Here is a 17,840-nt window from a genome sequence, read left to right as displayed (position 1 = left end):
GGCATTTAAGTGGGCCAAAAGTGCAACGATCGCACGCATATGGCCATTGGCGATTTTCGCCACAGTTTCTGAATTATTTATTATACACAATATTTGCAATCATAAATAATTTTAATTTTTGCACTTGTCAATGTGTTTCGAATTTCATACACACCTACAAACGTATGCAATATATGCAACTGTAATAAAATGTAAATTAAGGTCATTGGAAATTCATGCCCACAAGTACATATATTGCATATATGTACGAGTATTTATTCACGTGCACTTCGTGTATCACTCTACAGATGCGCGTAGAATTTGAGACTGTCGGAACAATACATATTTTATGTCTGCGCATTTTCCTTGCGACTAGCCCTTCTATAGTTACAAAATATGCCGATAGAATGAAAATTTAACGCCGCAGGGGATCTAGCGGTCATTGTGTGTCACGCGCAACCACGTAAGCAACAACAACTACTCATTCATCTGTGTGAAGTGGCAGAAAGGAGGGAATCGATACCTTGATAATGACACTTCAAAGCCAAATCGGCGATTGTCATTGGCTTCACGAACGGTTACACGAAACAATGACGTGTTCGTTTGCAATTAAAAATTAAAATCAAATTGGCGAAACGTGTGCAAACGAGCCTTTTAAGCGCCTCTACCGTATCCATTTACATGTGCGTGTGTGTATATACGTACGTACTTGTCTGTAGAAATCACTTTGAATCAATCGTATCGAAAGTATCAATCATTCGATAATTGGCAATGCTCGGTGTTCGTGTTGTGGGAATACTTCAACAGGATGATCGCTTTGCTTTGCCTCATCCATACTCATCAATTCGCTGCATCACTCCGTACGGTACTTACGTAAAAAACACAAACGCGCAAAGCATTTCTAATTTTTGCCAACTCTTTACTTTTTACGAATCAAAGACACGAGACATTTTCGGTGAATCATAACATGTGCATGTGTAACTTTGCAGCGAGGAATGAGTTGAATTGTTAAAGTCCTCTTTGTGCTCTTTGTGTGTGAGATTGCTATGAATTCATCACAAGTTCATAATTTTATTGACTCTTGTGTTTATTACTTTCCATTCGGAGAAGCTATTAAGTGATCAATTTTCACACGTCACAATTGAAATTGTCGCACAGAATTTATAAAGCAATATGAATTCTTTGTACAACTTAATCGAAACATTCAACTTATTTCGGCTTTTAAGAGTTCAGCATTCACATACATACATATGCACTTGTTTAGATAAATTGTAAAGTAGCTGTTAATGCATGTTTTCCAAATTTAGCACAGTTTACCTTTTAAACGTTTTTTAGTCTCACATTAATGGTCACAGCCGCAGCTCGCCCCTCTCCAACTTGAGTGATGTGACTAATTGAATACAAAGCACCATTTCATTTGAGTGTAATTCGAAACAAGTTTTTTCGTTTTCATTCTCAATTGTATTCGCGCTAGATTTAACATACAAACGAATATATGTATGTACATATATACAAATGGAACTTTAAATTGAAAAAATTAAATAAATCCGTCGAAAGAGTCTGAGAGTCCCATTTATTTTATGTAAGGTATGTATGTATCTCTGAGATTAATTATGTTGCGGTTAGAAATGTCATCAAGTCGGCAGCCAAACTATTGTCCTTTTTAAGAAAAATATATGCAAATTAGTTGTATAATTTTGGAAAGATCTATTACCCCTAACCAAATACGTATATATGTAGGTCTGTTGCATACTTATTTATATATAAAGTTTCATTAATCATGGTAGAATCTTTTCATGATTAGTTTAGTTATGCTGATGCGTTTACCCTAGCTTAGATTACAAAAACGAGTAGGTGCTAGATAACATTCCATATCTAGACTCTTTCGGACATAACCTAAACTAACCTATTAGGTCTTCTACATTTATACTCTCGAAACAAAGTTGCTATGAGAGTATTATAGTTTTGTTCGCATAACGGTTGTTTGTAAGTCAAAAAACTAATCGATTTAGCTATATATATACACATCAGGGGTGAACGCAGGGGGGGGTTTTGGGGTGTTAAACCCCTCCCCCCCAAAGTAATTGAATTTTTAAATAATAGAATTTAATTCTACATAGTCATTTGAAAAATTGTAATTTGTTGTTTTCAAAGCAATCTTTCTGCCGACGATGTATAATATGTGAAATAAATGAATACATTAGTCACTAACAGCGTTGCCGTTTTGATACTTTTTTTTCTAAATTTTGTGATTTGATACTTTTTTGTTCACAAACGGCCTATTTTGATACTTTTCTGCTGATAGAATTTAATTTTTTGAAACTATGAAAATGTTAAACTAAAAACAAACCTATTGTATCTTGATAGTATTAAAAAGTTGTGGGAATGTAGGCCAATTAAAAAACCCAGAAAAATATAAACTGGACAGAGACATTTTTTTAATTTGTTTCAAAGTAATGAGTTTGCCTTATAACTCTGTGGCTGCTGAACTGGATTTTTTTAGATTTAAGGGGAATTGTGAGTCGAAAATGGACTTCTTTTGAAAATTAGTTCTGAACTGAAAAGTCACCAATAAGGTTTCTATTATTTTTTTTAGAGTTTATTGTTAATCATAATACAGGAAAAATAAAAACTCATTTATTATGACTTTCAGTTTTCGTTCCATGAGCAAACTGTTGTGAAATAAATTTAAATAAAAAAAAAATTATGCTATTTGCAAAAAAATACTTGAGTGTCTTAACTAAAATGTCTATATTTTTAATAGAAACAACCAGAAAAAACTGGTCTGATGAGTGGACATGTCAAAGGTTGTGCTAGTGTCATCCAAAATTTAAGTGCTGAACACAAAGACGACGACACGACACGACGTAGCGACGGATGACCACAAATGTCGCTTTGAAGCCAGCGTCTTGAACATTTTGAAGACGGCAGCGACATATTAAAGAGCAATTTCATTGTTGCCCTACTAACATCTTTCACTTCAATAAAATTTACATATTTAGTTTAAAGTGAAATTATTTACGCGAAAAATGTAAAAATTGGCGATTTATTTGTTTTAAATAATCGATTGTTATTATAAATGATATACCAAAGCTATTTTACGTTTCTGCTGGAAAAATAACGTCATAGTTGTGAGAACTTTGACTAATTTTACATTTCACATGTTAGTGGCAGCTCTACAGTGGCCATTGTGGTCGGCAAAATTAGAAACATTTCTAATTTGGCGACAACGACAACTACAAGCCTGTTGTAAAATCAAAAAATCTGTACCCATAAGAACGCGTGTATTTCAATATTTGACAGATGTCGCTCGTCGCTTGTCGTCTTCTATGTGTTCAACACATTATATCCAGCGGCTCTTTAAGTGCACTGTGCTAATCACAGCTTAAATTTAGCCATCGCAACGACTTGCAAAATACCTGCTATAAGAAATTGTATTGGTACCATGAAAGAGACCGTAAATCTTTTTCGGATGTCAACTAAAGCAGGCACACTGCTCAAAAATCTTATTCTTGAATCCTTTCCAAACTCAAGTCAAGTGAGGTTACTTAAATTCTGCGAAACACGTTGGGTGGAGCATTTAGAATCTCTTTCTTTATTTAACGATTTATTCCCATTGATCTGTACAGCGTTGGAAGAGCTTGATACTGAAAATTTAAGAAGTGATTTATCAAAGCCACATGCTTTGTTGACTGCAATCCAATCACCTCAATTTGTGATTGCTATGGCGATACTAAAGCCAATTTTTGCATTATCAAAACACATAAGCCTATGTTTGCAGCAAATAGACTGTGATTTGAGCAGCTGCGTTGCTTATGCAAATAATTTGTATGCTGAAATTAGTGAAATGCGTCAATCGTTTAAACTAATTTTTGAATCAGTTAAAACAATAGCCTCAGAATTAGATTTGGAAATCAAAATTCCGCGTTTGGCGAAACGGCAAATTAATCGCGACAATTATGAAGGCGAACCGGAAGAATATTACCGCAGATCAATTTATATACCGTTTTTAGATCATTTTTTGGACCAAATCAATGAACGATTTTTAAAACATCGAGAGCTGCTTTCCAAAATTGAAAACATTTTGCCAAATAAATGCATAAATCTTGACGTTATTGAGATGCAGGAGACTGTTCGTGTTTTAGAAAAGCATTGGTCCGCTGATGTAGAAGGTCCCGATGATTTCGTTGCTGAATTTAGAATGTGGAAAAGGTTAAAAATCTTTTCTTCAGATTATATTTTCTAACTAAAATTTTTAATATATTTTCAGGAACTGGTTAAATCAAACAAAGAGATCCAAAACTTTTTTAGACGCGTTGAATTGTTGCGATGCAAAAATTTTCAAAACAGGTCATCGTTTTTTAAAGATTGGAGCAACAATCCCTATATCTGTCGCTTCAAGTGAACGCTCGTTTTCCTCACTTCGCAGGCTTAAAAAATATTTAAGAAATAAAACTGGAGAAGCACGCCTGAACGGAATGGCTCTCTTGAATATCCATAGAGATATAGACGCGACGGAGGAAGAGATTTTAAATGTTATGGCCCAAAATAAAAGAAGATTAGACTTCAATTTGTGAATAAAATAATGAAACATTGTCTTTTTCAGACATTTTCAGACATTGTCAAATTCAGACATCGCGGCATAGAGGCAGCTCCTTTTCGTGCTGTCGAAGCCAGCTTGTCGTGGTGTGTGTCGATTCTTCTCTCTCGGTTCTTTTACAAGATTTGGCACATGGTGAATATCTGGTCCATGGTGGATTTTCCAGGTCTAAATCCATACTGATAAGGTCCAATCAGTTCGTTGACGGTGGGCTTTAATCTTTCACACAATACGCTCGACAGGACCTTGTATGCAATATTGAGGAGGCTTATCCCATGGTAATTGGCGCAGATTGTGGGGTCTCCCTTTTTATGGATTGGGCAGAGCATACTGAGATTCGTCAGGTATGCTTTCTACCGACCATATTCTACAAAGAAGCTAATGCATGCACCTTATCAGTTCTTCGCCGCCGTATTTGAATAGTTCGTCCGGTAATCTATCGGCCCCCGCCGCTTTGTTGTTCTTCAGGCGGGCTATATATTGCTATTCGAATTTCTTCATGGTCGGGTAATGGAAAATCTGTTCCATCGTCATCGATTGGGGAACCGGGTTCGCCATCTCCTGGTGTTGTACTTTCACTGTCATTCAGCAGGTCGGAAAAGTGTTCCCTCCATAATCCCAGTATGGTCTGAACATCCGTTAGCAGATTACCTCCTCGGTCCCTACATCTTTTCATACAATTTTCGAGCGTTACCCATGTCGGCCAGCTTTTCAAGCTTTTCATACTCACGCATTTCGGACTCTTTCTTTTTACGTCTGCATATGCGTCTCGCTTCCCTCTTCAGTTCTCTGGATTCTATCCCAACCCAACAACGAACGACAATTCTCATCGTACCAACTGGTTTATTGTCGTTGCCGAAGACCAATTATTTCGGCTGCAGCGGTATGCAATGAGTTTGAGATGCCGTTCCACAGCTCCCTTATGTCGAGATGCTGATGAGTGCTCTCAGAGAGCAGGAGTGCAAGTCGAGTAGAAAATCGTTCGGCTGTCGGTTGTGATTGCAGCATTTCGACGTCAAACCTTCCTTGTGTTTGTTGACGGGCGTTATTTGCGAGGCGAGTGCGTATCTTTGCTGCTACTAGATAATGGTCCGAATCAATATTTGGTCCTCGGAGCGTACACACATCTAAAACACAGGAGACATGTCTTTCGTCTATCACAACGTAATCGATTTGATTGCGCGTGTTTCGATAAGGGGATGATGAATTTTCTTGTGCTGGAATCTGGAACTACAGACAGCCATATTTCGGGCAGCAGCGAAGTCGATCAGCCTCAGGCCGTTTGGCGATGTTTCGTCATGGAGGCCTCATCCGAGGTTCTGTTCGGTCTTTCATTGGGGAGGTCTTTTAAGTGGTGGGTCCCAAACCATAGCGGGCTTCACCTTCTCTATATAGCTCGCCTTCAAACGGATGTCGGTTGACTACCCAGAGGATACTTGGTCTAAAATCGGAAGTCGTGAGCTGCTTGAGTTATAGCAAAAGAATCGTTCCAGGCCACTCCCAAGTGAATGGCAATCAGAAACTTTCCTCACTTACGTGAACTTCTACATAAGACCCCATCCCCCATATTGCGTTATATATACTATCTAAATGATTAGGATGACGAGATGAGTTGAAATACGTATGTCTGTTTTTCCGTTCGTCTGCTCGTCCATCCGTGCATCGGATAACTTGAGTAAAAATTACGATATGAATTTTGACGAAATTTGGTACACATGTTCTGGTGAGATGGTTGCTGGGTGAAATCGGACCACTGCAAAATGGAAAATATACGTGGCATCGCCCACTTATGGGTCAAAAAGCATGTCTCAGGAACTACTCCACCGATTTCTATGAAATACGGTGGGCTTTATTCCGCATATATCGGTTAATATGTGAAATATCTTAACAAATTAAGTGAGCATATAGTCGTGGATATAGTGTACCTTGGTGGTGAAAATTAATGAAATCGGTTCAGGAATTATCTCAGCCTTCATATGCAATATATGACGATTTTCTATTGGTCTTAATGCCGAATATATGGGTCAAATTATGTGTTATCTTAATAAAACTATATCAATAAACTGCGAGAGTGTAGTGTTCGGTTGCAGTCTTTCTTTACTTGTTTTTTATTTGATTGGTGGCTATGTTCTAAATTATGTATTATTATAATAGGCAAGTTTTTGAAACGGCTTATGTGAATTTTTAAATATCATCAGTTTTAGAGAAACACTTATATTTACATTAACCATATATCTTATCTTATATAACTTTGAAAACATTCTGTGATATGTGGAGAAATTTTAAACCTCTTTTCAGCTACATATATTTGATTATATTTCATTGTGACGCCGCACAGTGGAGCAACGTGGCCTATTTTTCCGGATCAATTCACGGAAAAAAATTTGGATGGAGTTGTAATAACAAGTAATGGTTTACTAGTAATGAATAAAAAATTAAAAAAAGAATCAAAAAAACTCTTATTTAATATTCATAAATGTCGTTGCCATGTTTATCCAAACTATCATTGGTGATGGTGGAGTACTCCTCACTGCCCTTATTCCCACAAATAATTCCACAAATTCTGGTAAAATTTGAACGTTCGTTTTTGACAATCTTCGCATTCTTGAAATAATGGAATTGTATTCTGAATGTCATGAGACTTCACTTGCACTTGAGTGGTTTTGAGCTTCTTGAGCTCTGATAGTTGGCCAATAAGCAAAAGAGCGTGTAGCATGGATATAACTTAACAAATAATGTTGTTGTTTTATGTGCAAATACTCGAATTTTGCTGTTATTGATTTCATACCCACTAGACACTACAATTATTAGTATGTGCATTTGCTTTTTATACTCTCGCAACAAAAGTTGCTAAGAGAGTATTATAGTTTTGTTCACATAACGGTTGGTTGTAAGTTTTAAAACTAAATATATCAAAATGATCAGGGTGACGAGTAAAGTTCAAATCCGGATGTCAGTCTGTCCGTCCGTCCGTGCAAGCTTTAAAAATTGAGATATCTTGAACTTGGAAGACGTATTTCTTGGCACCATAAGAAGGTTAAGTTCAAAAATGGGCTTAATCGGACCACTTTCAAGCCCACAAAATGGCGAAAATCGGAAACACAAAAAGTGCCATAACTAAGCCATAAATAAAGCTATGGAAGTAAAATTTTGTTCAAATGATCGTACTATGTAGGGGCATATTTGGATGTAATTTTTTTGGAGAGTTGGCAGTGGCCCCGCCCCCACTACGTTTTTTGTACATATCTCTTAAACTACTAAAGCTATATCAAGGAAACTTTCTAGAGTCGTTTATTTTCGGTACTACCTTATACAGTACAAAAATTAAGGAAATCGGATCATAACCACGCCCACCTCCCATACAAAGGGTATATTGAAAACTACTAAAAATACTTTATTACAATTCAGTAAGGAAAACCACCAGAATACCTTAAATTTCATTATAAAGATGGTACAGAAGAGCTGCACTCAAAATGATATATGGCGTGGTTCCGCCCACTTATGGGTCAAAAAACAATATCTCAGGAACTACTCTACCAACTCTACTCGATGAAATTCGGTTTATAATAACTTCCTAGCTTCCCAATGATATGTTGTGAAAATAGTCCAAATCTGATGAGATACTGCTGGAGATATTGCCGTCGTTTGTGTTTCCAAATCCAAGTTTGGGTTGGTCAACTATTAACCCTAAAGTTTCTTTAGATTGATTCTGAGTTTTTCGATTCATTTGAGAAACGTTTTTTTTTTCAGAATCAGTTTTAGCTTGCCATTTTTGTATATGTAATTTGTAATCTTATTGTTAGGAGTCTACAAATTGTAGTATATGACGGTCGAAGATTTAAATACTTTTAATCAATCATTAACCATTTGGAATAGGATATTAACAAAAAATATTAATATAAAATAATAGACACAAATTTTATTGATATTTTTTTTTACAAAGAGAAAAGTATCATAAATTCAAGCATATGTATCTTCTGAAGCGCACTAATGCGCAACCTAAATTTCTTTAAAATAAGACTTGTTTGTTCAGGCTTTCAAATGGTGTTTAAATCTTATCTCAACTCAATTAAACTACTAACTTTTTGTCCACTTAAACTGAGAAATTCAAATTGTTTTTTCGCTCTGTATAAATATAGTAAAAAACCAACTTTTGCAAATAACCACCTGAGCTTGATAGTTCCATGGTTAGTTTTTTTTAAATTCAATTGAAATAGACAAATTTAATTACAAAAGGTCTGCGCATTTTCTGAAAAATTTCGTTTATTTTTTCACAAATAGTAAAATCGAAGCTTCAGTACATAAGCACCGTTACGTATTTGCATTTATTTTTCTGCTTAGTCTCTAATGGCAAGAACTCAACATAGTTCTTAAGTATTTTTCAACGGCTGTACATTCATTACGAAAGTAATGAAACATATAATAAATATTAGGTATTAAAAGTATGCTTTCACTAACAAATAAGCAAACTTATTTCATACGTGGTTTCTTCAAACATGTCCAAAGCTTCAACGGTGAGAGAGATACATATGTATTTGGAACAATTGCACAATTTGATTTGTTAATTTGACGGAAAACTCAATAAACGCATATTACTTATGTATACAAGAAAGTGTCCTAAGTAATACCTCAATACATAATGTTATTTCTCGTTCGATTTATTTACCAGCGAGTACCTTATGAATGACCGGTACATTATCATGTAGGGACCGAGAAGGTAATCTGGTAACGGATGTCCAGAGCACACTGGGATTATGGAGGGAACACTTCTCCGACCTGCTCAATGGCAGTGAAAGTACAACACCAGGAGATGGCGAACCCGATTCCCCAATCGATGACGATGGAATAGATGTTCCATTACCCGACCATGAAGAAATTCGAATAGCAATTACCCGCTTGAAGAACAACAAAGCGGCGGGGGCCGATCAAATACGGCGGCGAAGAACTGATAAGGTGCATGCATCAGCTTCTTTGTAGAATATGGTCGGAAAAAAGCATGCCTGACGATTGGAATCTTTGTGTGCTCTGCCCAATCCATAAGAAGGGAGACCCTACAATCTGCGCCAACTACCGTGGTATAAGTCTCCTCAATATCGCATATAAGGTTTTGTCGAGCGTATTGTGTGAAAGACTAAAGCCCACCGTCAACGAACTGATTGGACCTTATCAGTGTGGCTTTAGACCTGGAAAATCCACAATGGACCAGATATTCACCATGCTCCAAATCTTGGAAAAGACCCGAGAGAGAAGAATCGATACTCACCATCTTTTTATCGATTTTAAAGCTGCTTTCGATAGCACGAAAAGGAGCTGCCTTTATGCCGCGATGTCTGAATTTGGTATCCCTGCAAAACTAATACGGCTATGTAAGCTGACGTTGAGCAACACCAAAAGCTCCGTCAGGATCGGGAAGGACCTCTCCGAGCCGTTCGATACCAAACGAGGCTTCAGACAGGGTGACTCACTATCGTGCGACTTCTTCAATCTATTGCTGGAAAAAATAATACGAGCTGCAGAACTAAATATAGAGGGTACAATCTTCTACAAGAGTGTACAGCTACTGGCGTATGCCGATGATATTGATATCATCGGAAGCAACAACCGCGCCGTTTGTTCTGCGTTTTCCAGACTGGATAAAGAAGCGAAGCGTATGGGTCTGGTGGTGAATGAGGACAAGACGAAATATCTCCTGTCATCGAACAAACAGTCAGCGCACTCGCGTCTTGGCTCCCACGTCACTGTTGACAGTCATAACTTTGAAGTTGTAGATAATTTCGTTTATCTGGGAGCCAGCATTAACAACACCAACAATGTCAGCCTTGAAATCCAACGCAGAATCACTCTTGCCAACAGGTGCTACTTTGGACTGAGTAGGCAATTGAAAAGTAAAGTCCTCTCTCGACGAACCAAAATCAAACTCTATAAGTCGCTCATTATTCCCGTCCTGATGTATGGTGCTGAAGCGTGGACGATGACAACATCCGATGAGACGACTCTTGGGGTTTTCGAGAGAAAGGTTTTGCGCAAGATTTATGGTCCTCTAAACATTGGCAACGGCGAATACCGCGGACGATAGAACGATGAGCTGTACGATTTATACGACGACATTGACATAGTTCAGCGAATAAAAAGACTGCGGCTAGGTCATGTTGTTCGAATGGACGAAAATGCTCCAGCTCTGAAAGTGTTCGATGCAGTACCCGCTGGAGGAAGCCGCGGAAGAGGACGACCTCCACTCCGGTGGAAGGACCAAGTGCAAAGTGACCTGGCTTCACTTGGTGTTTCCAGTTGGCGCCAAAAAGCAAAAAGGAGGAATGAGTGGCGCGCTCTGGTGGATTCGGCTATAATCGCTTAAAGCGGTTCCTACGCCAAATATATATATATATACCTTATGGCTTTATATTCAACAGGTCCACCATTTTGTCGTTTTCTTGCACCCAAGGTACATACCTATTTACGTATGTATATATGTACAAGTATCGTGTCTCTTATACTCGTAAAAGAACAATAAATAAATGTAGATAATCTCTTTCTCAAACTGATCCTTACCAGTTATTACTCACATACATTCTTCACTCGTGGGTACAAATTCTACCAAAACTACATACGAGTATACCTTACATAGTACACATGGATGTGTGACTTTGTTTTGAATTTTATCCCATATTCATAGAATAAATGTATCAAACACCCCCGACTGGACTTGTGATGTTTGTGATCTCTGAGTAATCACTATGAGTGCATATTCGTTATTTTATTTGTTCAAAATCAACTAATAACACTTACATACGCACACACACATTCAAATGTGTGTTGACGAAGCGAAAAGCCACCCCAAAAAGCATTTTCTGCATTAAACCAACTCGCCGTTCGCCTATGCCTCAGCAATGGCGGTAAAAGCGGTACGAAAGCATTGGACGCATCCAAGTAACCTCAAACGAAATAATTGTAAGCGTGGGAAAGGCAATGAGCAGACGTTTCTCACGCGCGATTGACACGTGCAGAGCGCACTTTTGCGTCGCTTTATGATTAATATTTGTATGTGTGATCTGTACGTTTGTGCGTTGGCTACTACGTCTCGCTTTTGCGTCGAATTACTTTTGGTAGTAATAATGGTCCTCAGAAACATACATATAAATATATGTATGTATGTGTGCCGCTCTCATAAAAATATATTGCAGTTTTTAATATGCTTTAAACATTAAAGCTGTCATACATACGAGTATATACTCTACTATATGTACATATGTACGTTTGTGCGTTGGCTATATGCAGATATACATATGTACATATTTTTAATTAATTGAAAGTGCTTACGTTGTGTAAAAAAATAATAATTTTTAACAATTGCGCAGTTGTGAACGTACATACATACATTTGTATGTATTAACATACCTATGTATATGTATAAATCTGTATGTTTTTATTTAGCCCGAGCATTACATGAAAATAACCTGCCGCATATGCAGTTTCTTAAGAACTACCTTACAATTACTATTACGGTAATACTCAAAAACAGGCACATATGTAGCTTTCTAGTCCATTTTGATAAATCGTCCGAGTTTTTATGGAAAAGCACCATGACCTAGAAAGGAAACGCGGTCACAAGTGTGACCACTTTACGCCAAATGAATTTGACTACGATGGCTGATACTTCAGAGTTGTATTTTATTTTGGAAAGATGGGTGAAGTTGTGCTTTGTTTGAAATATTAATATTATAAAATTGAATAATAGACTGGTACCAAAAACTCCTCAGACGAAGAGGCGATCCAACAAAAATAAATTAATAATTTCAATTTGTAAAGGTAAATATACATTTTTGATTATTTGAGATTAAAATTTATAATATTTTTTAGTATGACTTGAATTATTAACAATTGTCGAATTTCAAATGTAAATAAACGTCAAATCAAAATGTCACATAAAACATTTAAGAAATCGAAGTCTAAAAGATAAAAGACAAACTACTCTCCGAAGATGACCAATATTGCTCAGATTTTTGTCGAAATACAGTTGAACTTCCCTCATTCAAATCACCATAATCCACAAATAACTTTCGAGTTAGAGAGGCTTGGTAGGTAATTTGTATGAGATTTGACTTCTATTGCCAATTCAAGAGTTCGATTTATGGATAACTTCCAGTTATGGATGTTTAACTGTAGTATAATATTTGTGGAAGCTTTTCATATCATGTTTTCAAATGAATAGTTTCGGATCGAGATAGAGTTCCCAAAATGTTTGTTAATGTACAAATGCTTAATAGAAAATGGAACGAATTCAAGACCTGCGGATTTGTAATCTGTACCTTTAACAACGACTCTTTTTTTACTGCAGTAATCCCCACTTAAGTATCTTTCCTGCTTAAGTGACCATATTTTGTGGCATCGTTGTTTTTCTCTAAATTTACATATAAAATTCGCCGCTTAAGGGCCTCCGCTTAAGTGCCTTTCCCGCTGAAATGCCTGTAATATTTAAGCCACAAAAACAAAATTGTTTGCAATTTTACTCTTTTAAGTGCCTTTTAATATTTTTGACATTGAATGCGCTGAGAATTGTCAAAAGGAGAACATATACATAGCTTTGTAATGTTTTTGTTTTCATATTTATTGTTATTAGTAAGTATTTTTGTTATTAATAAGAAATAAATGTGGCTTTCATTCTAAAAGAAAAAATATTCGACGATATTTGAGAAAAAGCTTGGATTCATTTAAGTGCCTTTCCCTCTTAAGTGTCCCAAAATTCTTGCATGTTAAGAAGGGGTACTTAAGCGGGGATTACTGTATATAAAAATGTCTGAAATAAATATACATATGATTCCATGGATGCACTATATGCTTGGGTGTATGAAGACATAATATTGTATATATTTATTATTTTATAATTAGAGGTGCGCTGAGATGAAAATATGTACATATTGAGTATAGTTCAAAAGTAAGTACGTATTATTGCTTAATTTAAGACACAATTTCATTCTTAGATACATATTGGTATGTAGGTACAAAGTTTTTATGTATGCATGTAAATATAAGCTATACGAGTATATCCGTTGCAGGTAGATATATGAACAATATATAATACTATTAAATACTTGTAATAATACATAGAATTCACAACTTTACGTTTATGCAATGCAGCGTTGCATTACACCTTGGACCGACAAAGATTGCCACCAGCGAATAGTCGTCGCTCATTTAGCGAACTGCCGAGCAAGTCCTCGTCCAGCCAAGTTTCCAATGTCGTCGAACTGGAGCGAAAACTGGACTTTTGAGACTCGCTATCTAATTTGAATTGGGAAACACGCTTTTCACTTGAATTATTCCAATTCATATCCGTGGAATCATTCCAACTGTCGTCGATGTAGAAATCATCGTCCAGCGAGTTGCCGTTGATATCCCATTTGACAACGGGCATCAGTTTATCAAAACGGTCACGCTGCTCTGCTATGACAACGCTTTCGCATTTTCCAGGATTTTTTATTTCCAAATTCATTACATTGATAGCCACATATGCGGGTATAGTTTGTGGGAAAGACTGGACGGTTGGGGGTTGACGCGTGCCGCCGCCGTTGTAGCTACGCTTGGCTTCGCCGGCGTTGCGAGTTCGTTTTGGTGGATCGGTGAGCGGATCAGCGATTTGTGTACTCTCATTGCGTTTGCTGTCGTCAGCGTTGTCTAAGCTCAAATTAGACGGAGTGCGACGGAAATAGCGGATGTGCTCTTTATATCGGACCTTTTCGAAGACAATTTTGTGTGTAGCGATTTCGGGCTCATAAACTATTTCATCGGAGACCGTGTCGCCACGCGGTTGCTCTAATCGTTGAAATTCATAGCCGTCGGAGGTTAGAAACAAGCGTGTAGTTATACTTTGCAGCATCGTGTTACTCTCGATATCGGTTGAACTTAAATTATCTATATCAGCCTCATATGCCGAAGACGTTTCGAAGTCTTGGACGGTTTTATTTCTCTTGAAAGTGCATTTTTGATTACCAGTTTCGGTTTCATGCTTATATTGCGGTTTTGTTAAAGATGGTTCTTCATATCGCGAAGTCACGTCTTGGTTATCATTGGATATTTCATCTTCTTCTTCAAGTTTTATCGCAGACATCGGCTTAAAAGGTGTAATTTTGCGAAATATCTAGAAAAATATGTGTATTTATATATAATATATGACAACAGTTTACAGAATAGTGGAGCAAAACTATAACTGCGATGGAAGATACATACTTGTATTTCCATATACAGTAGTTTTCCGAAATAATGAATATTCGTTTTAACGAAAACCGCTTATAACGAACAAGGAAATTTGTTACATTGAGTACCTTAAATAACGAACATCGGGGATTTGTAAGTACGAAACACACGAAGTAAGTTTAACGAGCAACACGAAGAAGACATACGTAGAAAGAGTTAAAAATCAAATGAAATCGTGGTAAAAGAAGAATTACAAATATATCTTGAAAAAATTCAAAAGAAATGTGCAAATTGAAAAAATGCGTACAAGGAAAGTAGTGAATTTGATAGAAAAACTTAAAATTATTGATCAGCAGCAAGTTAAGTGGCACTAAAGAAGAATAGAAGGGGCAAAGAAGAAGAATATCAATTTCTCAAAACTTATCGCATTGATTGAACGAAGCGAACGACGATTAATCAAGTTTTGAAATAGTTATAGAAATTTACGAGTATCACGAATTAAAAAATATTTTGATCTCGTATAACATGAATTTGCTTTTTCAGCACATTACTTCTTTCAATACAATATTTGAATTGTTCTATTATGGTTTTTCTTTTTTAACAAGTAATTTAATAAAATAGTTTATTAAACGGCAATTTATGGATAATTAACTAATTTTTATTGAAAATAATCCCTCCAAGTGAGTACTCGAATTAACGAAAAATTCGATGTAACGAACAGGCCTGACAATTAATTGACTAGTGAAAAGTGAGGTAATTCCTGAACCGATTTCACATATTTTCACCACCAACATACATTATATTTAAGATTATATGCTCATTTAATTTGGCTAAGATATTTCTCATATTAACCGATTTATAAGCTATTAAGACCATCGTATTTTTGAAAACCCTATAATTAGGTATATGAGAGCTAGGGGAAGTTATGACGGATGGACGGACAGACAGACATAACCCTATATCTAACTCGTTTAGTTTTATGACTTACAAACAACCGTTATGTGAACAAAACTATATAATATGGCTATGATTAATCAGCGATTAATTTCACATTTAACATATAAAATAATGCTGGGTGACGAATTTAGCATTATCCAACTATCTCGGATACATAGATGAGATAACTTCAGTCAAACATTGTTTAACATTATGAGATTTATATGTGTATAATTGATAAATAATTTACGATCGGAAGGCTTTATTACAAACATTAAACATTCAAGTTTTTACAATTGTAAAATCGTTTTGTAATAACGGAGGCTATCAATAAGTTTAGTGAAATTGTTACAATGGGTTCCGTCTTCACTTAGTTCTCCCTACGTTCCTTTATTATTATCCAACCGATTAAAATTGAAAATCAATTGATTAAATTTAAACAAAATATTTGGCATACGATTAAGTCGATTTGCGTTCGCGGCGACAAGATAAACCAAGATAATGTTCAATTTTGACACTTCATGCATTTACATATAAGAAGCGAAATTAAAATAAAGGTGTGCTGCCAACAACTTGTGATTACATATTTACTGATCAGAGACCCGCTATTTTGCTTCCATTATTCTTTTTATTGATTTGTGTTTTGGTCAAGGCATGCACCCCAATTTATTGTTTACTGTTTGTACAGGTAAGATTTTCATATTCATTACACAAAACACATGAACTAACGTGCTTACATACATTAAGGCGGTGAGTAGCACGTTAAGGAACGGAAGCCTATCTGACTCATTACTACACTTGATAAAGGTTTTGAAGGTTTTGCTTTTCAAGATTTCGTTTAGCCATCATTCTTTAAATTATTGATTTTTTCACTGAGACTAAACTTTTACTTTTTATTGTATAATTTCTCACCTTCAAACACGACTTCTTCGTCATTTTTAGTAACTGTGCCATCCTTGTATCCCCTTATGTTATTTGACAGTATGTAACATGAACATTCCTGCAGACACCTGTCATTCATACTTCCCGGTGCTCATAACATCTCGTGTCCCAATTAATACTCGCTTCCGATGTACTTCATTGAACCGCGGGGTCTGAGTGTCTTAGACTAGGAATGCTTTTGGCGCCGACAAGGAGCCATGAATGTTAAGAAAAATGTGAAAATATTCCGAAGTTGCAATCAATTGAACGACTGGCCTAATGGCAACCGCAATGTCTGAGCAAATATTTACTAATGCTGCCGCCCATGAGCCGTTAGTGCCACTGGGGCCATTGCGTGCTCGTATGTCGTCGGCGACAGTTTGGCACGCACAAACACGTGAGTGAGGCTGTGGGTGAAGAAAGCTGCTAAAAAGGGACTCCACTGACACATTGTGGTCACTACGCTTCATTGACAGACTTGAATGACACACATATACGAATTTACGTAATTTGGTGGCAGCGCAGGCGCAATGAGGCACGCATCTCGCTAACGTCATGATGAAGAAATGGCTTTGCCACAATGAAAATACACGAGAATGTTTGAAAAATACGCACCAGTTTGTTCAACTCTATGCATCCTGATTTGGTAATTTAAGTCAATTATTTTTAGAACTTATAGCGAATCGGTATCTACTTATGTAATCTGCACGCTTGCCTACATATATATACTTATATATAAATTTCTTTTAAATTTAAGGAAGTGGGAAATAATTTTAACACAGAAATTCATTCAGTTTTGCTCACCTAATATATACTATGTGCTTATTTACATATACATATATACATATATACCTACCCCATAACTGCATTATAATTTTTCTACGTATGACTGACTTTAAATAGAATGAATTGGCCAATGACTGAACTGCGGGTTCTCATATTAAATATAAATTAAAATGTATTTGAACAAAGTAGTTCATTTACTGATTTTTCTAAAGTTCACATATATGTATGTACATATAAGATTAGATATGTTGACAACTTATTTTAGTCAATATTCGTTTCGGAATTTCAAGGCATGCTATACTATATATAAATCCCAAATCCATAGACGCTTTAATTTCATTCCTGATTTATCTGTCAGTTATGGAAGTTATCTTGACTGTACCATCCTTTAGACATCAATGCTGAAATTCAAGGTATTTTGCCGATG

General features: G+C 36.3%; 1 protein-coding gene across 1 annotated transcript; it reads right to left on the bottom strand.

The window, feature by feature from the left end:
* Positions 1–12,176: 12,176 nt before the first annotated feature.
* LOC105217486 (uncharacterized) lies at positions 12,177–17,260 on the bottom strand. The gene is made up of 2 exons (XM_011192511.3): positions 16,619–17,260; positions 12,177–14,714 (listed from the first exon to the last, which is right to left on the bottom strand). Exons 1-2 carry the CDS (start codon positions 16,658–16,660, stop codon positions 13,722–13,724), a joined length of 1,035 nt encoding a protein of 344 aa, XP_011190813.2. The 5' UTR covers positions 16,661–17,260; the 3' UTR covers positions 12,177–13,721.
* Positions 17,261–17,840: the final 580 nt, after the last annotated feature.

The sequence above is a fragment of the Zeugodacus cucurbitae genome, chromosome 6 (genome assembly GCF_028554725.1).
Source record: "Zeugodacus cucurbitae isolate PBARC_wt_2022May chromosome 6, idZeuCucr1.2, whole genome shotgun sequence".
Classification (NCBI taxonomy): Eukaryota; Metazoa; Arthropoda; class Insecta; order Diptera; family Tephritidae; genus Zeugodacus; species Zeugodacus cucurbitae.
This window is presented reverse-complemented; position numbering and strand designations above follow the sequence as displayed.